This window comes from Rousettus aegyptiacus, unplaced genomic scaffold (assembly GCF_014176215.1).
Source record: "Rousettus aegyptiacus isolate mRouAeg1 unplaced genomic scaffold, mRouAeg1.p scaffold_m13_p_9, whole genome shotgun sequence".
Taxonomy (NCBI): Eukaryota; Metazoa; Chordata; class Mammalia; order Chiroptera; family Pteropodidae; genus Rousettus; species Rousettus aegyptiacus.
In genome coordinates, this window is record NW_023416312.1 from 33829091 (window position 1) to 33843118 (window position 14028).

The 14028-nt window shown below is 36.5% G+C and overlaps 1 protein-coding gene across 19 annotated transcripts in view; it reads right to left on the reverse strand.

The window, feature by feature from the left end:
- HUWE1 (HECT, UBA and WWE domain containing E3 ubiquitin protein ligase 1) overlaps window positions 1-14028 on the reverse strand; it is a 151087-nt gene that overhangs the window by 62331 nt on the left and 74728 nt on the right. For all 19 annotated transcript variants that reach the window (XR_004952860.1, XR_004952859.1, XM_036227014.1 and 16 more), the window contains 6 exons: window positions 10718-10824; window positions 10299-10476; window positions 9341-9432; window positions 8520-8731; window positions 3488-3545; window positions 2395-2571 (listed from right to left, as the gene is read on the reverse strand). Coding sequence is in view for 17 of the 19 variants with exons in the window: in XM_036227014.1 (XP_036082907.1) it covers window positions 2395-2571; window positions 3488-3545; window positions 8520-8731; window positions 9341-9432; window positions 10299-10476; window positions 10718-10824 (824 nt within the window). In the remaining 2 variants the exon portion in view is untranslated. The remainder of the gene's footprint in view (window positions 1-2394; window positions 2572-3487; window positions 3546-8519; window positions 8732-9340; window positions 9433-10298; window positions 10477-10717; window positions 10825-14028) is intronic.

The window sequence follows — 14028 nt, forward strand, 5'->3', positions numbered from 1 at the left end:
TTTAAATTCATATATAATCTTAAGCGACTCCAAATAAGACACAACTATCTTGAAAAAGAATAAAGCTGGAGGTCTCACATGTCCTGATTTCCAAACTTACCACCACAAAGTTACAATAACCAGAAGCATGGTACTGACATACAGACAGACATCAAGACCAACGGAAGAGAACAGAAAGCACCCAAATAAACCCTCAAATACATGGTCAAATGATTTTTGACAAGGGTACAAATATGGAAAGGACAGTCTTTTCGACAGTGTTGAGAAAACTAAATATTCACATGCAAAAGAATAAAGTTGGATTTTACCTTATACCATGTAAAAAATTAACTGAAAATTGATCAAAGACCTAAATCTAAAAGCATTACAACACTAGATTTGGCGATGATGTCTTAGATATGACACCAAAAGCATAGGCCACACAAGTAAAAAAAGGTACACTGGACTTTTTCAAAATAAAAACCTTTTGTGAACCGAAGAAAACTATTAACAGAGTGAAAAGGCAACCCATGGTATGGGAAAAAAAATTTGTAAATCGCTTATCTGATAAAGGACTAATATCTAAAAATATATAAAGAACTGCTATAACTCAACAGCAAAAAAAAAACACCATTAAAAAATGGGCAAAGGGAGGTGGTTCCAATAGAGCAGTGGTTAGCACGTCTGCTTTACACGCAGAAGGTCTTGGGTTTGAGCCCCACTGGAGCCATGGTCTATACCCCGAGTGCACCAGGCCCCAGGTGTGTACCGCAAACACGTGGGAGGAGACGCTCCACCTTCAGAGATCCAGTTCTTAAGGGGAGACAGCAACTAAGGGTGGTTGTGTATGTGTCTGGGGGGAATTAAAAAAAAAAAAGAGCAAAGGACTCAAATAGACATTTCTCCAAAGAAGATATTCAAACAGCCAATAAGCACATGAAAAGATGCTCAACATCATCAATCAGGGAGACGTAAATCAAAACCACAAGATCTTGCTTCATACCCACTGGTTTGGCTACTATCAAAAAACCCCAGAAAATAACAAGTGTTGGTGAGGATGTGGACAAATCGGAAACCCTTGTGAACTGCTGGTTGGAATATGAAATGTGGAGCTTCTGTGGAAAACAGTAATCGTAGTTCCTCAAAACAATTAAAAACAGAACTACCAGAACTACATACGATCTAGCAATCCTACTTCTGGGTATATAACCAAAAGAATGGAAATCAGGGTCTTGAGTATGATCTCACCAAACATGTGGCATCTAAAGAAGTCAAACTCGTAGAATCAGAGAGTAGAATGACAGTTGCCAGGGGCTGGAGATATTGGTCAAAGGCTACAAACTTTCAGTTTTAAGATGAATAACTTCTGGGGATCTAATGTACAGCATGGTGATTACAGTTAATACTGTATTATTATACACTTCAAATTTGCTAAGAGTAGATCTTAAGTATTTGCATCTCACACACACACATAAACAATCTTGAAATATTCACGCCCACGTTCACAGCAGCACTAATTCACAATAATAGCCAAGAGGTGGAAGCCCAACTGTTTACTGATGAATGAGTGGAAAATAAAATGTGGTTTATACACAGAATGGAGTTAATACGGCTTTAAAAAGGAAGAAAATTGTGACATGCTACGCAATGGATGAATCTTGAAGACATTATGCTAAGCAAAATAAGCCAATCATAGAAAGACAAATACCATATAAATTGCACTTACATGAGGTACCTACAACAGTCAAATTTATAGAGACGTAAAGTAGAATGGCAGTTACCAGGAGCAGGGAGGGAGAGGGGGATGGGGAGTTGTTGTTTAATGGGTATAAGAATTTGTTTTCCAAGATGAGAAGAGTTGTGGAGATGGGTTACACAACAGTGTGAGTACACTTAACACTACTTGAACTGTATGCTTAAAAATGGTTAAAGTGGTAAAAATGTTATGTGCATTTTACCACTTTTAATATAAATAAAGGAACTTCAGATTTTGGCAAAATTTGATAAACTACAGTCAATTATGCTTAAAATATATGACTATAAAGTTTGAAAAAGAAAAAAAATAAACGGCTAAACAATACCAGATTGTGTTAAACGCATCCATGACAAAGGACGATACACTAATAAAACCCAGCTTCAAAGCTTTCTCAGAGATACTCCTTTCCAATAAAATCAAATGTTAGAACTATATACCAACTAAACCCAGAAACAAAGAACAAACACTTCAACTTTTCAGTGAGAAATAATGTGGCAGACTATGACAGTCACGAAATTCACTTGTAGTACACAACCACAAATTTCATCACTATTTTCCTGGTGAAGGTAAAAGGAGACCACAGTAAAAACATGTATACAAAAATATTGCAATATTGACTTCTAAAAAGAAATGAAAATATTTGGCCAGATGCTTCTTACCAATATGGATTTGCAGACACCTGCAACAGCCTGACAGGCTGCAGATGTGGGAAAGTCAATGGGCAGATTGGGAAGACCCAAAATGGTAACCAAAGGCAAGAGTCCTTTCTGATTCACAAATTCCTGGCAGTGGTCATCTGTTGTATTGTTGCTCAGAATAGATTCCACAAATTTCATCTAGGTAATGAAAATTTTTAAAAAAAGTTAGAGCCTGACACTTGGAACTAAAAGGAAAGCTTGAAATAAGGACAGGGGTAGCCTTGTAGTCACAAAAATCAGTATTTTCTAGAATACAAAAAACTTCAGGTAAACAGGGATAGATATATGATATGGACCCTAAACATCCAGAAAATAAGAAAAAATTACAACTTCTTCCCAATCTACTTTTTCGGCCACACCTAAAGTCATATAATTTGAGAGCACAGAGAGGTTAAATGACTTGATGAGGGCCACACCATGAATTAGTGGCAGAATCAAGTCTAACCTCTTAATTTCCTCATTTAGTGCTCCTTTGCATGATAATGTATTGTCTCTCCCCTGGAAACAAACAGCTCTGATACTTTCCCTCAAATGTACTCATAATGCAAATGAAACCTAGAACTCTGAAAGAGTGATTCAGACCAAATAAAGTTTTTAAGGATAAAGAAAGTAAAATGTGGGCAACAAACACATAGCCAACAAGAGAAACCACCTCTCGAAGTCTTTGAAGTGCTTAATGGGCTAGAACAAATGCTAAGTGGGCTCCTTTACAAGTAAAAATTATGGGAAAGGTCGAACTCTTCACTTTTTCCTGTGAGACACACAGGAAGTTAAAAGAAAAGGCCACATTAATTTTTCTTTTAAAAAAGAAATTCATGGGAAAAAATGTGTTGGACACGTTCAAAGAATAGAAAATTGGGAATATTCAAAAAGGGGAGAGCGTTGGCTAATTTGTAGCAAACCAGTCTCACAGAACAAGGTTTGCATATCTTTCCCCACAGCTCTGTACTTTAAGGGCCCTAGTGAAAATAAAAACACAGAAATCACTGGACTATTTGGTAACCCCATACATTTTCCAGAAAAGCACACACCTTTACCCCACCATGAATCTTACCACATTAAGGATGTAATCCATGAGGGGAATAGGAATACGTTCCTCTGTACCAACAACCCTGTTAAGGGAGAAAAGAGTGAGTTACACAGAAATTCAAAATACCAGTGCGAGAGAACAAAGCAAGGAAAGGAAGCAGCATGAAATTCTAGGCCTTTTTCTAAGTTAGACTTATAGCCTTGAGAGATAGAGAAAATATATATGGTATAGCACAGAACAAAAAAGAGCTGAAATCAATTCTGCAGCTAGCCTGACAAGGTTGAGAACAAAAGGAAAAATCAAGCCTTCACAAACTCAGCATCTGTACATGTCTCAAAAGAAATGACCTTATCTTAGGCAAACTACCACAGGATGAATCCATCAATATAAAAATATTTTAAAAAAGTAAGTTCAATTAAGAGACTATTCAAACATTGGCTTGAAGAAAGGAGCTAGAAAAAGAAACAAATTCATAAACATCTTACCCTGTTCTTCTTGCATCAGGTTTAAAGCAAAAAAATGTGAGCAAAAAATGGAATTTAATTTGCTCAAAATCTCATGCTTAGATTGACAAACCATTCTGAACAAAATCGGTCAAAGATGAAGCCAACACTCAAGGCCTCCTTCCCTAACAATCTGTGCTTGTGTCACAACAGTTTCTGAAGTATCCAAAAACTGTTGATCAGGTCTTTTGCCTCAGTTGCTTCAATGCTGTACTGCAGATGAAAAAGGCTGCAATAACGCAACAGCCACAGAGAATGCAGCCTTTAGCCCAATGGCTACATCTTGGCATTTACAAGAAATAAATGGAGGGGAAAAACCCATAAAGTATATTGAAATGAAACGATCTCCTTCAAAGATAAACCCCAAAAAGGGACAAAACCTGAGTCAAATAAGGAGCACTTTAGATACAAGGCTCTGGAATATATTTTAGGTAAAAAGCAGAGATGGAAGAAGCAAAGAGGTAGTGGGAGAGGTAAGAAAAGTTGTTAAGAAGCCAATAGTTCTCATCTCTGAGCAAGATAAAATGTGAACAAAGGTTCGCAGGCACAAAGACATTTGGCAGAAAAATCTAGATTGGTAAAGAGAGTAGCAAGGCATAACGAACGGCTCCACTGAGGAAATATCCAGAGCTAGGGACTGGGTAGGATGCAGTGAATACGCTCAATGAAGAATTTGGGAAAGAACTTTGTACAAAAGGAGAACCCAAAAGCCATAAGTGAAATGATTCCATGGGATAATCACAAACTTTTATTTGACTATAAAGTTCCCCCTGGGAGCCACTGCAGCATTCCCTGCAACTTACACCAATATATCTACCCCGGCTGGGTTGCACCTCCTCGGAAAGAACCCAGAGATTCATCTCTACAGCTAAGGAGCAAAGGTGTGGCTCTAGCCCAATGAGACACCAGCCCCTGTGCAGAAGTCAAATACAATGGCAAACAGCCAAAGCAACACCATGAAATGGGACCCAGGTACTTCCTTCATTTGCTAAATGGAAGTTAGGGAGAAGAACGAGAGAAAACAAACTGACAGAGGTTCTTAATCCAACTCCAGGAACACATTTGTTCAATAACTACCATTCTCCCTACTCTCATCTTTGGCTTCCGGGTTCAGGATGTCATATAGAAATAGTAAAAATAAAAATGACCAGCTCTCTGAAGTATAAATCTTCCTACCAAGTGGTTTTAAGAAAAGGCATTCTCATATTAACTTCGTATGAAACTCTGACCCACAACATTTTTCAAACAATGAAAGACTGCAATCCTGTGATGAATGAAACAACTTACCTTTACTTTCAAATTAAAAACGTCCTGTCTGTCCCTCCTTCTCTAAAACATATACACATTTCCAAGTTTGATTTTAGTCTGGTCAATTTTACATGTGTACTTATGGTGCTGAAGCCCTTAATCAAAAGTGAAGGAAGATTCCAATCGAGTATCATATAGTACAGTGTATAATACAACAGATCTCATGGGTTTCTTCGGGTGGGGGGTGAGGGAAATGAGGTCTTTCTTCCAGCTCTTGAGGAAACCATAGCTGCCTTTGGTAAAGAAGCCCTCCCAGCGGGCCATGATTCAGGGAATAACTCCTTCTCTGCATATGCTGCCTTTAAAGCCCAGACAGATGCTATTCAAGTTCCTAAGATCACATGAATTTATATAACCCGTATCTTTCAAGTTGTTCAGAATAGGCAGTTAAGTTAGGCAAAGTAAATGGAACTGAATACAAAATAAACTATGTCGCCCCAACTAAAACCCTTGGTTACTTACTGGCAAGTATATTCATCCCCTGCAATATCAGTTTTGCTGAGATCAAATGATGTAGAAGGCAGAAGAGGCCAAAAGGCAAGAATTTAGAACTACCTGTGATGAAATGCTGAACATGTACGTGGGGTAGATTATAGTACCTAAGTTTCCTTATTTCGGATCTCTAACACAAAATCATGTATCTCAAGATTGAATACAAACATCATTTTCAAATACTAGCTGTGGACTTTGGGGAAAAATAAGAGAAAAGAACAGTCTGAGCCTGGAAAAAAATGGAAACTCGAAAGTCCATCAACAGGTGAACAGATAGACACTATAGTATATTCATATAATGGAATACTACCCAACAACGAAAAGGAACCACCTACTGATAGATGCAACAACACAGATCTCAAAAACATGTTGAGCAACAGAAGCCAGAAGCAAGTAAGTACATATACCAGATATGATGCACATATAAGGCTCCATTAACTCTATATGATGTTCTTGAACAGGCAAACTTATCCTATGATAGAAGTAACTAGTTACCTTATCTTAGGATAGGGAAATATAAAACTTAAAAGCTGTACAGTTTATTGTACAGAAGTTATACCTTAACAAAAAATATTGGAAAAAAGTTACTCATATGTGTATTTAAGGCACTGGAAAACAGACGAGGGCATGAAAGAGTAATTTTTTTTGGAGTCCCACTGAAAAATTTTGCGGTTCGGGGGGGGGGGGGGAGGTGAGGATGAACAACAGTTTGAGAAGATGGCACACACTGCAATTTTTTCCAAGCTTCTTCACACATAAGCAGAAAATATATACCGACTCCCATCACAACTGCCTGAAATAAGGAGATAAAAGAACTTTCCCTTTAATATACTGTAGCTTTCAAAACAGAGGTTGAGTTTAAGACAGTCTCTTGCTTCACCTTCTAGGCTTAATAATTCATGTAGTGACCGAATTGAGGCTTCTGAAGGTGGCAGGAGTGGAAAAGTGTATGTATCAACATTTGTGAAACTCTTAGGTATGTTATGTTAGTGGAGTAGTGACGAACACCCAGACCACGGAGAGCAGAGAAAAAAATCAGTACTGTGGAACAGCAACTACTAGAGTCCTCTGCAGCCCTAGAAAATACACTGTGGTAGAGTAGTAATGCAGTATATTTACTATTTAATACTGTGGTAGAGAATTAATGCTGTATTTTTACTATTTCTTCATTCTCAGTCATGTTTCATTAGGTCCAGCTCTCTTGGCATTTAAGACTTAGGGAATCCCTAATCTAATGCTCTTTATTCATTCCATTGACCCACAAATAAACATTTATTGACTGATTATGTACTATATACAAAGTAATTGGGATACATTTTTGAATGAGACATTGTCCCTGCCCTGAAGGAGCATACAGATTAGCAAGAGAAGCTATTAGAATATATACATAATTTTAATAAAACTGTTGGGAGAACATAAATGATCAGCTTCCTATTTGGGACACATTATATCACAAGAAAATCATGGAGAGTGAAGAAACACAAGGGCTTGAGAAAATGTCAATATACCATGTACAGCTTAAAACCTGGGCATGTTAGATCTAAGGCAGCTGTAAAATGTCCAGGTAGAAAAGAAGTTATATGCCGATGAATGCACACATCTTGACTCACCACCACCACCACCACCACCACCACTCATGTTTAAGAAATCTTTTCCTTGTTTGCAAACAGGAGAGGGAATCCTGTCCCGGCAGGGTGGCTGACAATCAAAGGCAAGGCAAGGAAGAAAGCACTGAGATTCTGACTCATTTGCAAATATTTTTGCTTTCTTTCAGAGTGTCTTCTTCTTCCAGAAAGAGAACATTTTAATTTAAAACATAAACCAAAAAAAAGATGCACCACAGCTAGAATGTAGGGTTGCCTTCTCAGAAAAGGTTAAGCTATCTGCTCCACAAAGCAATGTACTTAATGTCCCTCTTCCAAAACAACAAAACCACTCATACCAAAAGGCTCAACATTTTCTAGAGTTTCAAGAGGGCACACCGGTTTTGGAGTATAGGCCTTTGTTTCTGCTGTCCACTCCACCATAATCTTCTCATAAGTCCCAAGCTCAAACCCAGTCATAGTCACACCTAAAATGCTCAAGCTGCTCTCAGAACTACTTATCTATACACCAAAAAGAACACTATTAAATGAGTGAATGCATGACTGTCCGGAGAGATCACATCCACTTCTAGCATAAAAGTGACTAAAAGTTATAGGTACAACAGTCATCCACTATCAGTCAGATAGTAAATTTTTATGTAAAACAAACCTCAAATATAAAGGAAAAATCTACTCTGGTTAAAGTCATATAGTACATTCCAAAGCCTTCTGATACACGTAGAACAGACAGTAATCAAAAACACGGGCCAACCAAAAACAAATCTCCATACTTCTTAAGGACTTCTTAGGAGACAGGCTTCAAAAGTGCAATGCATTCCATATGCGCTCACTTATGGAAACAACCAAATGGTCAATGACATGGAACACCAAATCAACAACAAAAAGTCCTCTGAGGAAAAGCCCAACATATAATGATATAATGAATTTTGATTCAATTTCATGAACAGCTTTGAAGAGAGTTTGCTAAGGTAACCAATACAATTAAATACCAAAGCACAAATGACACATGAGATTCAAAGAAAAAAAAATCTATAGACTTCTTGGGCCAGAAGAACCTTATAATGACCTATTCCAATTCTCTTACTTTTATAGATGAAAATAACATGTCCAAGATCACAAGGCTAATGAACCTGTCTTGCAAACACTTACTGCTGATTAGGCTCGGTTTCATTCTGCTGGGTAGAATTAAAGCTCTGCATGGCCTGTACTTCCTCTTCCTCCTCATCCTCACTAGAGGCCTCTTCTGCAGCATGGTTAGACCTTGGGGGAGGAGCAGTGGCAGTGCCATCTGCCTTCTGGATTGATGGCTTCTGACAGATGTATTTAGGGTCTCTCCCGAGATTACAGATTTCTTCAAGCAACTGAAAGGCACAGGAAAACAGGAAATAAGATTACTTATTAGTAATTAAGGAATGGGGGGGTGACTAACATTTCTTGACCATTTTATATGTGCTATACGCATGTTATATACACCATTCCTAAAATGTAGTAATTAACCCCATTTCACAAACAAGGGAAGTGAAGTTCTGTGAAGTTAAATAACTTGTTCAGGGTCACATGGTTACTAAGTAACTGACTGATCTGACTCCATGTCTTAATTCACCAGGCACCAGGAACTCATATACTAGTTTTAACAATCCTAATATGTAACTGGCAGGGCTAGTAAATGTGGGAAAAATCAAAAAACAAAGACTAGAAAGGGAAATAAGCTATTTTATATTTATAAAATCAACATTAAGCTAAGCCTTGGCAACTGGTTAATATCCTGTATAAGAAAGCAACATTTAAGTAACTTTTTTTGGGAAGATGGGCAAAGGACCAGCCCAAGGACATGGAGAGAAGAAGGCAGATATATCCTCTTATAGGCATAGGCAAAGAATCCAAATGACCTCCAGAAGGCCAAGCCTGTTTCTAAAAACTCCTCATTCACTGCTCTCATGCCCATGGCCAAACTGTATCATTTCCCATACCTTGATGATCGCAGTTGTTGCATCTGTTTTGAGGGTGGGCTGATGTCTCATAAGCTCATCAACAGCACTCCCCAGGTTGGATGCAGTATCCCCTTAAAGCAAAAAATGAACTGTTAGAAAGACTGAAGAAAATAGAGCTTGAGCTATTTTCTGTGACAATATAAGAATGAAAGAAGAAACTGAACTGGTGGTTGTGATTTTCTAATTCCGTGCTTTCTCAAATGAAGTCACACCAATCTCGGCAACCAAATCACTGGGGAGTAGGAAGGAACTTTATCAGCCTAGTAAATATTTAAAAGTAATTATGTATGCTACATTCTACCTTGGCAAACTCTACTATTGAGATTTGAACTACTATTGCAGAGTGAAAGAGAAGAAAGAAGCATAAACCATTAACCCTCTGGCTGCGCCATTAAAGAATGATAGTGACTAGAATGTTACAGAGGTGGCTGAAAGCATGAAGCACATTTTTGAAAACTGGATTCTTTTTGGAGCCCTACTTTCCTTCTATTCAATGATCTAGTCTCAAATATATTGCCAAGGAAACATATTCATTTGTGACTATCTTAGGGACTTGGATATTAAAACCTAAGATTATCAGGATCAACATCTTGGGACTCCATATCTCGTCTTGCTGCAGACTAGATGGTGGATTTGGAAATCTACTGTTGCTCTCCTAATACCCATTTCTCACCAGCACCATGACAATATATTTAACAGTGAATTGTTGAGAAGCACAGAAATATTCTGAGCAGAGGCTAAGAATGAAGTATTCTTTTCTACATGCAATTTAATGTATGGTGTTAATTCCCATTATGCTTAGCACGCTTAGCCAGAGAAATGATGTGAGATCAAGGAAGAAAGGTTTCCTTGCCAATTTTTGGCTGGTTAATCATCTAAAAATCTTGGCATAACCATAAACCAACTATTTATTTTAAGATAAATCCTGGTGACTTACCAAGGGGATCAGAACTCCTCCTCCTCCGCATAGCTGGAAGGTAATCTGGAGACAGAAGAACTTTGAAAAGACGTTCAAAAGGCTGACACTGTACAAATGACTGGAGACCTCTTGCATTCAAGCAGAGTGCACTAAATACATTAGGGAGGGAACCAAGGACTTCACGGGTAGCAGGAACCTAGAGAAAAGATAAAGTGAGTTTGAAGACATCTAAAAGAATTCAGATGTAGATGCCAAGAAACTTTGGCCAAGGGTACAGCACACAGAGATATAAAGGATCTTGAACAGGCGCCAATTAGTTTCAATACTACGAACAGAAGAGAGGATTTTCATGTTGTAAGACTGCTTTTTAAGTCTATATGTGTGTATGTGTGTGTTTTGCAGGGAGCATTCTTTACAGAGAAGCAGAAAGGACTCACATCTTTGATAAGCAGTGCATGCAGCATGACATCTGTTAATCCATTGTCCTGGAGTGAGGAGAGCAGTGATGGTTCTTGAAATACAAATACAGTCACCACTTCAGTAGCTTAAAAAAAAGAGAGAAATATGAGAAACTGAGATTCTTCATAGGTATAAAAAGAGAAATTCCAAAGGCTTAAAAAAAACATAGAAAATGTAAAATAATTTAAATGCTTGTGCTTACCATGAAATAAAAGTTCCTAATACTGTTCATCAGAGATTAATCATTAATAATTTAGTGACTACCCTTTAAGATTTTCATGGGCAACAATACAGGCATGACAACTACAGTTAATAAAACTGTACTGAATACTGGAAATATGCTAAGAGATTAGATTTCAGGTGCTCATCACAAAAAAAGTAACTATGTGAGATGTTAATTAGCTTGACTGCAGAAATCATTTCACTATGTATATCAGATCATGCTGCACACCTTAAATATGTACCATTTTATTTAAAAATATATGAATAAAAAACAACAAAATGTATTTTCTAGGGATATTGCTATACAACTTGTTTTGTTTCAGTTGTAATGTATACTGTATAATCTCCTTTTTCTCATTTGATTTGAACGCACTGGCTGCATACTATTCCACTAAATAGATGTACCACCGTGTATATAAACACCAGTCTACAATCGTGAGAATTGAGAAACCTAAAAATATACTTTTTGCCAGCTTACACAGTAAAAAAAAAAAAAAATCTAAGGTGAAACAGGAGGTGGTTTGCCGGGTTAAAGTGAACATAAGCTTAACTGATGAAAATGGACAAAATGTATTTGTAAAAAGCCTTTTCAACAATTTAAAAATATCATCAGAACTGTTAGGATTCCTTGAGTATCTATCTGACCAATTTCTGGCAATATAGTATTTAGAAATGTGCCATCAAGACTACTGTCAATGCTTCTTTCTAGAACATGCCAAAAACTCTACAAGAAAAAAAAAGTATAACATTAATGCATTCATTAAAAAGTAACCAAGAGAAGCTAGAAAGAATTAAAAGAAAAAAAAACAAAATTTATTCAAACTTTAAGTAAAAAACACAAATAATTAAAACCAATAACTAGCCCTCTGAAAAAACTGAGAAAGTGTACAAGCTTGTGGGAAATGTAATCAAAGAGAATGATACATACTAGCAACCAAAACAGGAGATTTAACTGGATTCAGAAGAAAATTATTTTACAAACTATATGTTAACAAGTGAAATGCAATGCGTTTCTAAGAAAATGTCATAAAAATGGACTCCTCAGAAATAACAACAAAGCAGATTAAATCAATCCCCACAAGAATTTTAAAAAGTAAAAAATACCAAGTAGCTGGAAGGCACTAACCCCAACAGCTTCAGATGAGTTTTATTAGGAGCAATTAAGACAGGTTTTCCAACTCATTTTATGAGATTTTTAAGACTTCGATTTTAAAACCTGATAAACAGTACATACATATATGATATCCATAAACCACATGAAAAACAAACTTGAAACACTGATGCCTGAGATCTAAAAGAAACCAAAGGATTTTCAGTTCAAGATGGTGAACAGAGCACCTCTCATCTATTTCAAATGACACTGAAAATGGTAGAGAGACAACAATTATTGGGGACCAACGACTGTCAATGGCTTTTGGGATTTCTGATGAGTTATAAACTTGTGAAAAACGTAAGTCCTTTTTGGGGGTCCTGTTATATGACAAACCCTTCCACTGACTTTCATTTGTAAAAATGTCTGAATTCTAAGGGGTTATAAAATTGAGTATTCATAAACTAAAATTTATTTTTTAGTAGAGGTTACAAAGACATCAAATCTTATTTTACATAAGTCTAACTCGAAGTCTATGTTGTAATGCCACTATGCTAAGAAATATTTCAAACGCTCTTTTAAAATTAACAGATGACCAAGAATTAAAATTTAAAAAGGGCATACATGCAAAAACCAATCAGCTCCAGAAAGAACTAAGCAACTGACTACTCAAAGTAATGAAAGATAACTCTTAATTTTTGAATCTAGATTAAAGTTCTAGAATCTATAAAACCCATAAAACAGCAATGATCTGTTAATACGAAGGGTCTCTTAAGAATAAGGAACTAGTTGAAAATTAAAATCATTTATAAAAATAAAATTTCAATAGCACGACTGGCATTTTGAAAGACATACAGAGAAATTATCTCAGAAAGTAAATGACATGAGATCAATATGGTAGGATTACCAGCTATACAATAGGGTTTCTGGGAGAGAACATATAAGTTAAAAGGAACCAAAAAAATTTTCCTGAAGCAGGAAAAAATATTCAGATTTTTAAAAGGGCCTAGACAAGTGCTAAGAGGGAACACTGAGAAGAATTAGAACTAAAAACATCCCAGTGAAATTGTGAATTTCAAGATAAAATTACCTACGGAACAAGAACCAGTTTAACAGCATGGTTACCTACAATATGTAATTACTAGAAGACAATGAAAAAATGTCTGCAAAATTCTGAAAGAAAAGTATAACACGTTGAGAACTACCCAAAGATGTACTCTAACAAAATTAAATATTGAATCAGAGAGGAAAGTCAAAGGTTACTAAAAAAAAAAAAAAAGGGCAAGAAAGGAGTGAAGTTAAAAGTTTAGATGTCAATAAAATGTTATAAGGATAATCACTATAGAAAAAGGAGTTATATTACAAAGCGACAATAATCAAAACGGCATGGTTGGTATTGGCAGAAAAATAGACACACGGATCAGTGGAACAGAATCGAGAGTCCAGAAATAAACCCATATTTTTATGGGCAAATAATTTTTGACAAAAAAGCCAAAAACATACAGTGGAGAAAGGAAAGCCTCTTCAATAAATGCTGCTGGGAAAACTGGAAAGCCACCTGCAAAAGAATAAAACCAGACTGTTTTCTATCACCACACACTAAAACTAACTCAAGATGGATCAAGGATCTGAATACAGGATCTGAAACAATAAAATGCATAGAAGAAAACATTGAAACTAAACTCAAGAACCTTGCACTTAAAGAGGATTTTAAGAATTTGATCTCAAAGGCAAGGGAAGTAAAAGCAAAAATAAATGAATGGGACTACCTCAAACTAAAAAGCTTCTGCTCAGCAAAAGAAACCGTCAACAAGATAAAGAGACAACCATCTGAATGGGAAAATATATTTCTAAGCAACACCTCCGGTAAGGGCCCAATATCCAAAATATACAAAGAACTCATACAACTCAATAACAACAAAAACACAAATGATCTAATCAAAAAATGGGCAGAGGACCTGAACAGACACTTCTCCC